Consider the following 17,036-nt stretch of genomic DNA (forward strand, 5'->3'; position numbering starts at 1 on the left):
TCTAAAGGACAAAGTTAGAATTACAGGACACAAGTGTGCCTTCCCAATAAACAAAAATTTCTTGTTCATGAAGATATACCATTCTACTGGTTTTAGATCTTCAGTAGACTGGTTTTTTAACTAGAAGAAGACTGGTTTTATAAAGCCATCCATGTCTTAAAGGTTTCTAGACTAGATGTGATAATCTTTCATGATACAGTCAGTGTTGACTGCTTCACTTCTAAGTTTGATAAGGTGGAAACTGGTTTTACCTGAAGTACCCATTGGAATAGAGTGCTAGAGCAGAGTGTGCAGCATTACATGGATGATGAAAAGGCATTCTGCATTCACAGGCACATATGCTAAGTGTTCTCCAAGTACACTCTCCTATCTTTAACTTCAGTGAAGAAAGAAATTGCTCAAAGCTTATAAAACAGGAGCAAGTATTTTCGGATGAGACACAAATAAGTCATCATCACAAGTTATTGAAAATTTTGTAATGAGATGCCCTGGGTCACTGAAAGACAATGAAAGCTTCACAATTACCTTTTTTACAGTCTTGTCAGGTTCAAGAGCAATATCTGGAATGTTGGCATCCACCATGAGGGAAAATAAATTCAAGATCAAGTTGGAATACCTAAGCAGAAGAGCAAATTAGGTAAAACATGTTGTAAACTGTACAAAAGACATTTTGTAAACAACTTAGTTTAAGAACTCATCATCATTTCACAAAGAACTGTTAACGCTTCAGAGATCTATTTTTAATACTAATTTAAAGTATTTATGTTAAAGAACACAAGACACTGACATACACTATCAAAGTTTAACCTACAAAATCTCTCAAACTGCCAAAATGGAATAAAATACTTTGATTTTGTTACAGTTTTCTAAAATCGTCAGAAAATTTACTCAGAGACACATGAAATATAAACTATGATTTCATACATTTTAAGTTATAATGCCACTTTCTACCTCTGTTTGGATAAACATGTGCTGGAATATTGATGCATAGGTTATTTTTTATTACAAGGTGATACAGCAGCATGATATATATTCAAAGAGATCAAATCTTCATAAGTACAAAAAATATTTTTCCAATCACTGCAAGGGCTTTTGATATAATGAGTTAAATATTTAACCAGATCCAAGTCTTCAGTTGCTCAGTTAAGCTCCAGTAATAGTGGTAGCACAGTACACTTTGGAAATACAAATGTCATCTATAACCATTAAAAGAGACAAATCAGAGAACAGGTTTTGGCTTTAAAATGATGTTGGAAACACTCATGACTATGTTTTTTTAAAGAACACCATTTTGCCCTTGCAGAAAATTAGCTGTCAGTTTCATTTTCAGATGATAACTTTCAAGCTGTTCAACACAAACTGAAACTTCCTTTCCTCTACAAAAAGATCTAGCTCCCTTTAAGACACAAAATATGTTACTGACTTCCCCATTTGAAATAGTGCTTTGCTAAGAGAACCATGAACTTCACAGATGAGAGAAAATGAATTCTTAGCAGCAAAACTTGTTTATTAGGAAGCTGCTGAATATATATCAGCTGACAATTGCAACAAGTGCAAAATATTTCAACTAAACAAAAGGTCTGCTTCATAGCAGTATTTTACAAAGTAAATACTACTCAAAAAAGACATCTCTCTAGAAAAACTTAATTCCAGCAAAACCTCTTGACACTTTATTATCATCTGGAACTAACACTACCTAACACATTCCAATGTAAGTGTTAAGATGTCATAAGAAAAGTATCAAAATCAACTGTTTGGCTATAAATTCTCAGTGCCTTATTTCTTTCAGCAGTTTTATTTCACTTCCCCAAGGGCAGGGAGCTGGAGTCAGGAAAATTACTTTTATGACAAATTAAACGAAAAGAAGGAAAGTTAACTCTACCATTTTGTTTCAGGTCTGGCTAAGAAATATGGCAGTCAGGTTGCTCTGCTGCTAGAAACAGACACCACAGATTTTAATCAATTTTTCTTCTACTTGCCTGAAACTAGCAGATTTCTTTTTAAACATGCTTAAATTTTATAGGTACATGTTCTGAAGTCTCTTCCTAGATTACTGTACCTTCTGTCAGTAGTTTTCCTTTCAAACTGACACAGAACCCAAAGTCTCTGAGTCCCTTTTGCTCTTCAACCACATAGAGGATAAGAGCTTATAAGCACTACAGGTTACTGGAGCTATTTATGTGATGGAGGCTTGTAAAAAAAAGATTGTAAAGCTCTAGGGATCATTGTTAGATGCCAGTTAAGAGACAGTTCTGCTCCATACAATGAAGTCTTCTGATTATTGAAAAATGAGATCACCTGAAGATAGTCATTAGGGGAAAAAAAAAATCAAGGAAAGGTAATCTGGGGAGGGAGTATGGAGTGGAAAAAACCCTAAAAATTAAGGAAGAATTTTTCACTATACTACCTGCAGATCTGTCCTCTGCCCCTCACCCCAACATTTCTGTAACTTAGCAATTGACTGTGATCTTTCTTACAGGCAACATCTTCAGCAAACATGCCAGTGCCACGAGGTTTACAGGTGGGGAATTGACAGCCCAAACTCATCTAAGAGGAGAGATTTTGCTGAATCACCTGAGTTAGAAGCCTGACTTGTAAAAAAACAAACATCTTTGTCAAGCAAAGTCCATCACTCATCTTTGACATCTACATTACAAAGGCCTCTAGAATGGCTGACATCCATCCACAGCCAGAACAACATCTGAGCCAGGTTTTCCTAGTTTTAAGGAGGTTTAAGGAAGTATTAAACTGAAACCTAAATCCTTCTCACATTATTCTTTGCTTTCTTCAAACTCAGTACAAATTAACTTACAAAATCAATGAGGATTCAACTGCACTGAAGGTTGAGTAACTTCTGCTTGAACATGAATTACCGTTAAAAAAATTCAACAAGAAAATTCTACTTCTTCATAGACAAGGTCTCATATATCAAGAAATGAGCTGACATCAGACAAAAGGTCAAATTCTCATTACTATGTTTTCTGAGAACAGCAACTTTTGTTTCAAGTAGTTAATAGCTCAAACATCTGCTTGATCCTAAGCATTCCTTTATTTATGTTTTCAATATTTACCAGACCCTTTGCATATAGATGTCCTAAACAATCAAATATTTAGGATGTAGACTTTGCAATACTCTACCAAATATGAAGCTTCAAACATCCACAATAAAGACATGGACAGGAAGGTATACAGTTATCTGCAGTCCCAAATTAAGATCCTGCTGACCTGGTCTAAGTCAAAATTCCCAAGTTTAAAATGCCTTGAGGATACTACCTTTCTTTCAATGGAACATAGGACTCCCCATGACAAAATTATCTTCTCAAGAGCATGAATACTCCCTAATCATTGTCATGTCACAGTTAGCTATAATAAATTATGGCATTTATTGTTCCCAAAGTATTTCCTTGAAGTCCAAACTCAGTGAATATGGAACTGATCCTACCCAGCTTCATTTCTGCTCCTCTCTCTTCATCATCTAATCCCAGCTTTTAGAACACTATCCAGATACTGCACTACAATGTTTCCAAAGGAGCAGCACTTCCCGAGGGCCATCACAGCTTTCCACTTACTGCACAGTGTTTCCATTCAGATCTGGACAGCACCTCAGTCACTAAACTCAGAACAGACACGGGAAAAACTACTCCAGCCAACTGCACATCCACACCCATACAGAGAAAGAAACCTTAGCCCAAACTACAGCTTCAGTCCCTACTCCAACTTACCTTCTACTCCTCTGCCCTTACCTGTGTCCAGCAACTCAAAATGACAGCAAGCTTCTCACAGAACTAATTCAAGGAAAACCCTTACTAGGAAGGAACAAAACAATGTAGAGCAATTTTCACTCTGGAAGAAAAATCTGAAATGCTCTGACTGGATACCTTGCTGTTACAGAATGCCAAAGAGGGTGCAGAGCCTCCCTCTGGAATATCTCAGTGGAGATATTATATTCCAGAACATAACCCTGTGCCATGTCCTCTGGGATGACCCTCCTTGAGCTGGGAGGTGGGACTAATGAACCATTTTGTGATACTATGGAACCTGCTGAAGATGTGTAAGCAGGAAATTTTTGATGGAAAGGAAATGCTGACATGTAGCAGGATTTAAACATCTTTAAACAGGCTCCAAATGTATAACGAAAGCGTAAGAGGCTGCTACAGCCCAAGTCCTGCTGACAGCCACAATTTGCCCTGCAACACATTCACAATGCAGCAGCTGCTCCTTCACTACAGCACTGCTGACAAAGACACTTGACTGATTACTATTACTCAAGAAAGTAGAAAGCATCTCCTTATTCCTACTCCCTAAGAAAATCCCCCAAACTAACCAAAGAACAATACAGATACAATAAATAAAGATACAATAACGATCGTATGCAAAACTGCTTACAACCAGAAACAATGGACAAAACTATTCTTCCACTTGTAACTTTAAAATTCCTTGTATTTTTTTTCACTATGCAACATCCATTCCACCAGGAATCCTGATACACCAAGATACAGTACTTGAAATATGTAGAAAATTGGTTATTCCTCAGGGAAATAAAGAACTAAAATAAAACACAGTCTGATGGAGATGACAGTTTGCATTTTGTCTTAGCTATCAGAGGTTATGATTTTACACTACTTGGCCAGAAAATCTGTCTGTGATTGGGTTTCTGTCAATGCGCAGAACTGCTAGAACTAAAGTGTTCCACAAACAATTATTCTTTTTTAACAAGTAATCTTAATTATTTTTAGTTTTAGCTGCTTAAAGTAACAGTTACAGTAAGATTAATATTATCATACAGTATTTTTGTTGAAAGCCTTAAGGGTATTTATCCAGAACCATGTAAAAATATTTTCCAATAAAGTGAGCAAATATTGGTGATACTATAATTACAACTACAATTCCAGACATTAAAAATAAAACTATATTGATTTACATTTTAGTTGTATACCCAAATTACCATTATAATTACACATTTAGTGATGATCTTTGTAGTAAATCATGACATAAATTAATTCAATGAATACTCCTTCATTGACTCAACAGACCTTTCCACTGGAACAGCTACATTTAAACAAGAACAACTCAAGTATATGACAAATAAATACAGCATTACAAAACAGCTTTAAGCAAAGTTCAGAAGTTGGGCTGCTCTCTGAAGCCACAAATATTGCTTGTTGACGACATGCCACTATTTTTTCAAATTGTTTAATGGCTTTTTAACCCATTAATAACTTCAGTTCCTAGACCAACTCCTTAGTCTTCCTCCTTTTATCAATTGAAGAACTATATGCAGCATTTTATTTTTTAACACTGGGTGCTTTACATATTCCAGGTACTTTTCACATAAGCTTACCATATTATCGATTTCTTACACACACTTGAAAGTTTCCATTACGTAATCTTTGGTATTAAAAAGAAAATCTTTCCTCTTCATTGAAGATGTGCTAAATCAAATCCCTGGACAGACCAGGAGTGCTTACCTGTCCTCTATTCAAACAGAACAAAAATGAGCTAATTGGCTCAGAAAATTAATGGGTAAGTAATATAGTCACTGCAAAAGAATGAAGCTGATTCTAAATATAAAAGAAAGATCTGTTGGTTCATAGACACCAGAGTCTAAAGAGTTTTTAGCTGCCACAATTCTGGGTATTTAAAGAAATTTCTAACATGCTTGATTGTCACTACAAGTTGCTAATTTTTTTTTCCCACAGGAGCTGAACTGAACTAAGCATATGTGTGTGTCATCTTCAAGCCAAAGAATTTGATCATCACTAATTTAAACTGGAGGAGAATAAAGGAAATAAGTAATGACTTAAATTAAAATGACAGTTCCTTGATCATCAATAATCAGAGGAAAAGAAGCTTAGGGGCAAAAACATACCCACAAAGAAATATAATTTAATATCCCACTTGAGTTATGAAATGAAGCTATTTATGTTATTAAACAAGCAAAACTGAGGGGTTTAACTTGAACAATTACATTCACCCTCCACATAACACCAACACTGTGATGTTTTCATTCCTTTGTTTCATACAAATTCTTGTGGTCACATTTAAACAAGCTTTCAATTTTCAACAGAAACATTTCAGCAATTCATTTACTGGTCTCCTCTCCTGCACTGGAGTGGCTCTCATGAGTTCTGGCATAAGCCCAGCGCTGTTACCTGCGGAGGTGGAGAAAGGCTGTGTAGCACTGCTTTCGGAACTCCTGGTACTGCTCACTCTGGGTGCCTCCCATGCCTTCCACCATCTCTTTGTTCAGCTTCATCGGGGGAGGAAGGGGCTTGGGGTCCCGGCCCAAAATATAACCAAAGTCAATGTGAAACAGTTTACCTGTAGAAGAAGGAAAGGCAAACACTGCACATAATAAAAGTTCTTGGTGCAAAACTTAGAAAAATAGAATTATTAAGAAGATAGCAAGCAGCTCCCAGAAAGTTTTCTGTAAGGTTTATAACAGCATATTTTTTATCTTCAGCTGTTAATTGGAAATTATAGTTTTAAAGAAGCAAAGCTGATGTAAAATTCAAGCTTTTTTTATTTTTAAACATGTGGAGTACATTCACAAAGTCTGTACCAATACTGAAACTGGTCAGTAGCTATTAAATGCACAGTTTATATAATAGATACTACTAATTCTTAGCACCTTCTTTTAAATTTGTTAGCAAATTTAAACATTAATACTTAAAGCAGTGCAATGTGTGTTTCACATTTGGTTGCTGAGGCATGAAATATGGTAAATTTAACATACAACTAATATAACCAACAGAAAGTAAAACTCATAATCCTATGAACAACCTTTCAAATCCACTGAACACCACAGATGAGTTCAATGCTGTTTCCAAAGTCTTTTGAGTTGTTCAAGCAGGGTCAAAAATTATCAATGGTTTTGAAATACACTGAAGAAACATCACTAGAACTCCAAATTTGAAACTGGATTTCATCTCCACCAAAAAGTTTGTCACACCCTTTTTCAGTACTAAAATTGCCTCACTTGATCACTACATTTCCATTCTCAGTTCAACTGACTGCAGCATTAACAAAAACTTGTATATGCCTCCTCTCTTCAAATGCACAATGCAATTGCCCTTCCTATCAACAGTCTGCCATGCTGCTCACCATAATGTTCACACATTAACTGGGGAGAATGCAGAGTGCTCCTTTCCAATATTACCGAACTACGCATGAGATGTTATTGGTGGCAAAATGAACAACTGAACTTCCCTCGGTAAACTTCAGTTTGCCAGCAACTTCAAAAAACCTAAAGAACGAATATATTATAAATACACAAAAACTTGTGTTAATAGAAATAAAACAATTCATAATTCTTAGGTATCCTTTTTTTTAGGAATAATCTTGACTCAGTTAAATACTGTCCCTGTTAAGCAGAGAAATGTCTCTTAATGTGTTCTATAAATGTATTTTCAGTTTGGAATGTGGAATTTAAGCAACGACTTGTGCCATACCACAGCTATATTACAAAAAGATGGGGAGAGTGAAGATATGCATGCAGATACAAGATACAAGATCTTTTAAACAAGAAGGTAGAAAATTATTAGCATGATTGTTGTCTAGACAAACACAGCACAGAAGATAAGAGTCTTGCTTCAGAATTATGGAACTGAGCAGCATTACAGACAGGGGTGTATTTGCTTTGGGGTATTTTAACCTGCAGCTTGTGTATTCATTTTAAGATTTCATAAGATTAGGTTCTAAGTGCTCTTGGAAAAAAAAAAATGGAGCAGTCATATTTTTCAGTTAATCACCTGTCTTTGACTGTTTCATTGAATAATAATGTAGTATCACTAGAAAAGGCTTTTTGAGATCTGTCATAAGCATTCTTCAATCCAAGAAACGAATTCCAAGACAGTCGAATTTCAAAGAGAGATCACAAGTATCCTCAACAAGAGGCAAGGTATTTGCTGACTGATAAATGCCACAGCCATTATATTTTGCATAACTAATTGTGCTATTAAAAAAACATTCCTAAAAACATTCTTTCTGCGGTGGTAAAGGAGATTCTTTTGGAGCTCATTTTTGTACACCAAATTTCTGCAGCAACCACATACAGAACCCTTTCATCATTAAGCTAGAAAAAATGTTTAAATGAAAAGTTTTGGGGACTTGCTTCTGTTCACTTATTCAGACCTGTCACCTTGAAGAGTCAAGAGACAACATTTTGAATAAAACAGTAACCCTTGTAGAAGAAATATTTTTCTTTTCAGTTTGCTCTGGAGATAAGGAATAAAAGATGATAATTAATAATTTACACTGGTAACAAAGACATCTAAAACATTCAAAAATATTTCAATAATTGAGTGATAGACACTTAGAAAGTGAGACAAGGCCATCCTGCATTAACATTTTAGGTCTCCTAGCTGTACTTCAAAATTCAGCTGTTTTTTAGGCTGGCTTAAATGTGAGCTGTATAAGCTCACATTTAAATAAGTATATATAAAACCTTTAAAACCTGCCTATTAAATACAGACTTGATTAATTTTAATTCAGCTCCTGCAAGATCAATTAAACCAGCATACCATGCTACAGAACATGGACAAAGGCTCTCCCTGGTGCTTGCACAAATCCTCTACACCAGGAGCAGCCTGAGGGAGCACTGAAGGTCTAGAGTCCTACAGTGGAACCTGACTCGTGTTACCCTCCAGGACTTAATTGAACAAGTGACGAACAAGCCTGCTTTGGACAAATTAAAATTTGCTATGTATTTAATACCAAAAGCAAATATTTATACTCTTATTTATGTTAATATATAATAAATTTATCAAGTTAATAAACTCAATGATTTCAAATCTTTAAGACCAAGATAAATGGTTGCCAGTCTCTCACATGATCATCCCAAGTGCCATTTGTATCAGGATGTTACACTGAATATTCCACTTTCATTATATTAATGAATGTGACAATTTTCACTCAGCATAACTCCAATTGCAAGAATAAAGGGACCTCTGGAGGACACCTGGTCAAACCCCCAGGTTAAGCAGAGACATCCAGAGCCAGGTGCCTTAGCCAGGGACATGTCCAGACAGTTTCTCAGTATCCCCAGGGATGGTCTCTCTACAACTTGTATCAGTCACTTCCCTGTAACAGTTCATACTCATTTAATGATTTTTATACACAGTAATCACTTATCCTCCCAGTAATGCAGCCTTCATGTGAGCTTTGTGCAACACTACTTTTTCTACAGTATGTTATGCTTTGTTATGTATATTCTAAAGTATGTTATTCTTTGTGCAACACTACTTTCTCTGCAATGTGTAATTGTTTGTAAAACATGGTTTTACAAACAATTACACGTCCTTCCTTCAATATACAGTGTGTCATAACACATACCCTTCCATCTCTTACACCATCATGTTTTATCATGATCCAACTTCTTCTGATTTGTTATGTCTTCAAGGGCTCCTAATCTTTAGATATGTTTATAAATTACAGACAAAACTGGACCTCTATTTTGGTTTACTACTGTTCCCAAGTGAGTGCTAAATCATAAAGGTGAGGGGTTTTTTTTGTTTGTTTTAGTCATGATTTACATTAAAATCAGGAGTTACTTAAGACAACATGTGAAACAGATCTCATCTTTAAAACTAGCACACCAGAAATCACCCTGCCCTCCCCGTTTATTTTACTGTATAAAAAGAAAGACACAAGGCATTTACTAACTGGAAGAAGATGAGAAGCTTCCAGGAGTAAGCACCATGCATATAGGAAATTATTTAATTCAAAATCTAAGAATGGATACTGTTGGGTACTTTTGAGCTTTTGTTTTTTTAAAAAAAAATATTTTATTCTATGAGTTTGACTACCTTTTTCCACTCAACACCTAGTTTTCTAACATATGGAATAAAGAGGAAAGGGCACTGGAGACTCAAGGATATGGCACAAAACACAGAAGTTACCCTGCTTTCCAGTTAGGGTATCAGGGATTTCAAAGTCCATCTGACTTTCTTTCAGCAATCTTTGATTAAGTGAAGCATGGACCTGCAGAGAATAAAAACTCATACCTGGTCCTTGCAATAGTCAGTAACACCTGACTGCAGCTGGAGAGGGTGATCTGCCCATTACTTTCACTGTTAATACTTTGATTTTAATTCAGGATAAAGTGCCTATAGAGCAGCACAGAAATTGTTTTGTTAGGAAAAAAACAGTGAAAACCAGACAGAACTCTGAAAACCTTATAATGCAGAGGACAGAGCAAATTAGATGCAATTACTGAAATAAAGTAAGTCTGACGGCAATTGTCTCTTAACAGTAAAAAAAGCAAATTATTCAAAATTACTCTGTTTGTGTTGTTAGGAATGAACAAAAAAAACACTAAACCAAAACACAATTTGTATACCAAAACAAAAATTTCATTACTTCTTTGTAACCCTCAAGCACTACTATTATTTTAACTTGGCCCATAAAAAAAATGTACAATTTAGGACAGTTAAAATTTAGTTATTTTAACTAAATTCCTATTTTAAATTTAAAGCAATAGGATGAAAAGTCCTCGATGAAAATGACTGGATGGATGGGGTGTTTTTCTGGCTTTCCTAGCAAATTCTAATGTTACTGTCAAAATTTCTCTTTTGCTAACAGACCTTTGGCATTATGAAAAAATCAGAATGCCTAATTTACTTTCATAAGCAGCATCTTACAAGTCTTCTAAGACTACACAACAATGAAAGTAATGTGAATTTTTAAGAACTTATTCAGGATACAGGTTTTGAAGTCAGTATGCAGCAACAGATGGAGGTGAAGTTTAACATTGTCACCCATGTAACTGGTAAGAGCCCAGCTTGTCTAAAGCATTTTAACTCACCTCCCTCCCCCAAGCTGTCCATTCTCAAAAGACATTCTAATCAGGCATATTTTAAGAAAAAAACAGGTCTGATATTTATAACTAGATGACAAATGCTGTTCAAGATACCTAGAAGAGAAAGTCTTTAAACAGATCAAAAGCTAAAAGGTTATGTTCTTTTTAATAATAAGCACCACAGAAAATGGAATTCCAGAGAGAAATCTAAAGGACAAAAATAGGCATTAATTCTTATTTTTTTTTAAATAAGGATGTCCCTCTATCAAGACCAGTAACATTTAAAAATATCTTTTAAAACTGTATTTTACATACATTTTTACTACAGTATTTTGCAACATTAATAAATGTATTTAACAATGTACTTGTCTAAGTACTGATGTAGAGTGAATGTCTGAATCTTGCAGGCTTTCCATTTCTACCATCTCAGACATTCTCTGGGATAGATTTTTGACTGAAAAACACAGGAAGTACAAACACATGGTGTCATTTCATATACAAATCTGTTCAGGTCCTTGCTGTTTTTGCTGGCAATCCTTTCTGACCGAGACTGAAGAATAAATGTGGTGTTAGTTGGTGACCACAGCCCTACCTCTAAGCATTAAATGAGAAGACAGCCCAGTTCTTTCATCTATTTACTCGCGATGCCAAAAGCAAATGTGGTTTTTGAGTCCTGAGCACCGAGTCTTTGACCTGCTCTTAGATATTAATAACATAATTTTATCCACATAGCAATTTTCCCTCCTGCTACAGAGCAATGTCAAGTGTATGGCTCAGGTCAAAGCCCCTGTACTTTGAGAACTTGCATTTTCATGCAGGTGACCAGAGGTCACTAGGGTGAGAGTAAGTTGTCCAGAAACACACATAAGCAGTGCTATCAAGAAAGCCATCTGAATGTCTAGGATATCCTACAATATCCACACATAGCCTGGACGTTTGTGAAACCTCTCCATGTCTGTAAAGCAAGTTAAAATTAATAAGATACCTCTAACAGGACTTCACTTGCCTATGCAAGCTGAAATACTTTTTAACTCTCCTAATGAATGTACTGACTGCCTTGCAAATATGAAGACATCCATATCTGGATATTTTATTAGTACATAGATCCTAACTCTACAGTCAAATCAGAGAGTGTAAGAACTGCAGAACAAAATGTTCTCAGGGGAAGGCATGGCATAATTGTAATATAATAGCCTAGTGCATATTCCATGGAAGTTAACTGAACATGCTACGCCTCGTATATCACAATCCAGCTTCACAACCAGCCAGATCTTCCTTCCAAGGCAACAAAGGGAATGTTAGCTGTTAAATCAGATGCCATCTTCAATATATAAATCAGTCTGTAATCCTAAACAGAGGCACTGATGTTGCCTAAACCTACGCTGACAGCTGAAACCACAGTAATATCTGCTACGGATTTAGAAACATGATTTTAAAACACAGACCAATTGAAAATGCATTTTGTCTCCATGAGAAGTAAAAAGTTCAAAGTTTTCAGAGAAAATAAATATCCCTATTATGGAGTACTGAGTATATAATGTGGCCTTTGGGTTATCAGCCAAGACACGTTTATGAAACTGATGCAAGTCTTTTTGTAATTTTTAACATTACTGACAGATAAGGATATTTTGACTAAAGGTTCTCCATCCACACCTCCTTCCAAACACACTTCTACAGTTGTTTTTGAAGTATAATGATAGAGTACTTAAAAACTTGAAAATCCAGATGACTTTTTCAAGACTACTACTACGAAAAAGCCACTCCATTTCCAGAACTACAGGCACAAAAGAGTCATAAAACAACAGAAATTATTTCATTAGATAATTGACATCTCATGCAAAAACCCACATTTCTAATGTGTAAAAAACGGTATGTTTTTATGAACTTCTGTATCTAACACTTAATATATAAATTATACTGTATCTATTACAAGCATGGATATCTGTATGTTACAAGACAATGCACCAATTCTATTGGAAAGAGTCTAACAGATGTGGCTACATTCACCAAACTGAAAGGTTGAGCCAAAATACAAGTAATGATATGTAAGAAATATATACACCCACAGCTGATACCCAGCATTCTTTATCTTTACTCTACTGGAAAACTTCAATTCATTGCATGAATATAACCAAGAAAGGATGCATATAGAGTCATATGATTTTGAAGGACATACTTGGAGCATGCATTCTTCAGGAGAATTAAATTAGCTTCTTCTAACTTAAGGCTAAGGGATTTTCAGCAAGAAACAAGCCTTGGTAGCAAGTCTCTGTTGTACTTGGAACATGCGAAACATAAGGATTTCCCTTAATAGCTTACAAAAGCCCACAGTTTGTGGCAGACCGTGGGTTTGCAGACTTGGAATGTACAATGGATGTGCACTGCCCTCTGCTGTACTCCCCAAATTCTTCCAGTAAAGACACCGTCTGTACTTCTTAACACAGACAGGTAAGATGCACTTTATCACAAATCAAAACACTGAGCTATTACTACTACTACTACTACTACTACTACTACTACTACTCCTCTCAGCATGCAAGCAGAGCCTGCTGTGGAAAGATTTATATCTACCATCACAGATAAATGAGAGACCTCTCAAGAGAGATCTTCAAATGACTGTATATCTTCAAACAGATAAGGTAAAATACACTTGTTTTAGTTGTTCCCCCATGAGCTTAGAGCAAGACTTTTTACTCAATTGTCCGAGAAGGGTCCTAAGAGCCTTTAGACCAATTGTTAATTTTCTACTCTTTCAGACAGGCTATCATGGTTAAAAGCAGTATATGCTTCAGCCTTACCTGTAACTAACAAGCCTTCCACGTGGATGGGTCTCTTTTTCCAAACAACATTTTTTATTTAAATGTTTCTCATTCAATAAACGTTTCACTTCATAATAAACACTTAACCACAACTCTTAATTCTCCACCACTACGTAATGAAGGTATTCAAGCAATCAGAACTCCTAGGGAAACTGTAGTTCAAAAGTAAGCAAGCAAGTAAAAATAAGCCAAACAACAATTCAAAAAGATGTTCCCCTGTAAGAAATGTTATTTGTCAAAACTTTGTGAAGTACATGCAGCTACACTGAAATGCACCTACATTGAAATGAACTCATTTTCAATGAAATTCCCTCTGTCCCACATCAGTGATTATTACAGTTGAAGGAGTTTTATTTTCAAATCCTTCATTTCCTCTATTTAAGAAATCATCTTCTTATTACACACTGGAGCAAATATTACCTTAAATGAGACAATATAACTTACATTTTAAAATATAATCTAGTCTGCAATACTCAGTGGGTTATTTTCACAAGGAAAATGCAATGAAAAAGTACACACACATTAGAAATTAAGCAACTGCTGCTATAAAAGTATACTGCTAAAAAGAATTACCTGTTTTTGTTAGCAACAGATTATCCAGATGTCTGTCTCCAACTCCAAGGATGTAAGTAATCACACAATAACCAGCTGTAAAAAGTAAATTGTAAACATCAGTATGAGTACCTTTCCTGGAGAGAAACAAGTTCCACACAATTAACAACAGCATATTACATTATTTTAGCTCTAGTTCACTAACAATAAATATACAACAGAGACTTGGGGCAGCAGTGGTGCTGGTGAAGAACAATCAAGATTATCAGCACTATGAAGAACGTTTGAAGTACTGAAACTCTGGAACTTATTCAGTACTGTCAGGATTTTAATTTCTCGTGATACAATTACATGCCTAACCCTCAAAGACTAAATTATAGTTCAATATTGGGATAAAGATACTTCAAAATAAGCTGAAATTTTCTGAACTAAGTGAATGTTCATGTTTTGAACTGAAGCTATTTTAAGGCCACAGTAAATAGATTTTAGGCATGGATATGAGCCTGGATATCTATGTCAGCAGCATTCACATGATCAGCAGTGATAAAAAGCAAACTGTTTCAATTGTTGCTTTCACCCACTAACCAGAACAGTTAAGCAGTTCTAAAGACTGCACCATCAGGAAGAGAAGGGCAAAGGAGAAGATACTGTGGACTTGTGGACTTACACCTGAATGCTCTTTTCTTTTTCTTTTGTTAGAATGAAGGCTTTTTTAAATTTTATGCACAACAAATGTGGTATTTTAACACGGTCATCAGTTTACTGAGCATGAAACTGCACTACCACTTCTTCTTTTCATATAAATGTAACCACAGACCTCAAAATGCCTAATGTTTTCAAAACAAATTAGAATTTTGAAACAGATTATTTATTATTATATAAATGCTTTACATCCCTGCATTATGAAGACCACAACTCACAAGACAGAGAGGGCAGAGGTAAGATTATTGCTGAAAAGCAAAGAGTATTAAACTCATACTCGCCTTTCAGAAATACCAAGAGCAGTCTTGTGTGTGACATGCCAGCCTTAATATTATTCTTTCATTGCGTTTCTGACAGCAAGTACATGCACAGTGCTCTGTTTGCAGCCACCTAAACTGAAATAACTTAATACCTCCTCCACCATACCCTTCAGACTTCATCTAAGACATTACCAGCTGTTAGACTGTAACTCACCACAGCTCTTAACATATGTGTCCATCACCTCTGCGCTGATTCCATGAGGGCCAGTCTCACTAGGGGCATGTTTTCTGAAGAAATTCTGGAGAGAATACCATGAAGATATTTAGTTATTCCACATAATAGGAAACTGTGTCTTAAGGAAAAAAGAAATTTACATCAAGACAACACACGGCCATTATTACAATCTGTTAAACTAACAACCACCCCCAAACCACCTCGTAAGATCTAGTTTAATATTTTATTTATATCCTGTCTCAGTCATTATATTCTTATACTCGACACAGAAACTGAAAAGCAGTTTCCTTTATTAAATATTTCAGAAAATTAAAAATGCACTCAAAAGTTACTAATTAGGAACTATGAGTGACAATACTTCCAAGGCAAACTGTTTAAATCATATCAACAAAAACTAAAACAGGATTAACAGTCCTGCTTTATAACTACATTTGGGGAGCATGCTCTTACAGGGTTTAGCATCCTTATACGTCTCCCTATTCCTCAATAAAACAACTGCTGCTATTGAGTTTAAAAAGAAAATAAACCTAAGTCATCAAATGGAAAATCTGAATTTCCTGTGATATGTGGACAAGCCCAAATAGTCCTCTTAACCTTCTTGAGTAAGAGAAAACTCAGTTATATCCAAGTCTAAGCTTCTTCCAGTAAGCACAATCTAAGGAAGCACTGTATGAAGAGTGTGGTAGTCCCCTGGACAGCATGTAAGTTACTAAAATCATGCATGTAAGTTACTAAAATCATAATGAAAAACTAAGACACTTATGTAAATGAACTTCCAAAACACGAACTGCAATTTTAAGGCTGCTGATAGAAGGTAAGTAACACTGAAACACCAAAACACCTTTTCTCTCCTGGAGATCTGCATTTTACCAGGCAGCACTGGCTTACTGGCTTTAAATCTTTCCAGTAGTTAATACAGTAGTTATATAGAGTGCTCATCTTTATAAGAAGTGCTGTGAAATCCAAAACGAGTATTTTCAAAAAGAGTAAACCAAACTTCCACAACACCTAGAAGTGTTCAATTACTTTTCACTTTCATGGCCTATGATGCCCAGCTATTTTATCATGTTTCAGCACAGGAAATCTCACTCTTTTGGTGCACTGTCTCTTTAGACTAAAAATTTTCACAGCAATAATTGCTTCTTATGTCTGCATAGCAACTGAAACAATAGGGTACCTATTTCCAGTCACACGATATTGTAAGGAGTTGAAAAATAACAGTTTCACAGGCATTTCTAAACACATTATTTTACAGAAACATGTAATGGAATGAATCATCAATAGTATACTTCCAAGATTACAAAGGATTGTCAAGAAAGCACTTTATAATCTGTAAAATTATTGACTGTGCAGATGTAGCTTATCACAACCTATATGGAATGAAAAGCAAAAAAAAACCTAACTTATGTAACTTGGTGCTGGTCACTGATTAGTGACAAGCATTTTTTATATGTGATAAGTATTTGGTAAGCTTATTTGTTAAGCAAATGATAATCAAAAATTATAAACAATTTAGATCATATTTTTAACATAGGTAGTTTATAGGAGATGAGAGCTAGTTTGCTTGGCTCACAGTTACTGAGCTACAAAAAAATGCAAACCTTAGTACCATCAACACAAAAGGAAAAAAACACCATGACAAATCAAATCCAAACAAATATGCTCTATTT

General features: G+C 35.4%; 1 protein-coding gene and 1 long non-coding RNA gene across 4 annotated transcripts in view; one reads left to right on the forward strand and one right to left on the reverse strand.

The window, feature by feature from the left end:
• PIK3C3 (phosphatidylinositol 3-kinase catalytic subunit type 3) overlaps positions 1-17,036 on the reverse strand; it is a 66,544-nt gene that overhangs the window by 16,388 nt on the left and 33,120 nt on the right. Inside the window, exons 20-23 of one of the 3 annotated variants that reach the window (XM_064402790.1) lie at positions 15,346-15,430; positions 14,191-14,265; positions 6,153-6,321; positions 526-616 (exon numbers count right to left, since the gene is read on the reverse strand). In XM_064402790.1, coding sequence (XP_064258860.1) covers positions 526-616; positions 6,153-6,321; positions 14,191-14,265; positions 15,346-15,430 — 420 coding nt within the window. Of the gene's footprint in view, positions 1-525; positions 617-6,152; positions 6,322-13,596; positions 13,770-14,184; positions 14,266-15,345; positions 15,431-17,036 lie in introns of those variants that run through there. The other 2 variants (XM_064402791.1, XR_010352084.1) reach the window with 2 other exon arrangements.
• Positions 537-3,745, forward strand: LOC135289297 (uncharacterized). The gene is made up of 2 exons (XR_010352085.1): positions 537-637; positions 2,480-3,745. It is a non-coding gene; the product is annotated as an uncharacterized LOC135289297 (long non-coding RNA).

The sequence above is a fragment of the Passer domesticus genome, chromosome Z, assembly GCF_036417665.1.
Source record: "Passer domesticus isolate bPasDom1 chromosome Z, bPasDom1.hap1, whole genome shotgun sequence".
NCBI classification, from domain to species: domain Eukaryota; kingdom Metazoa; phylum Chordata; class Aves; order Passeriformes; family Passeridae; genus Passer; species Passer domesticus.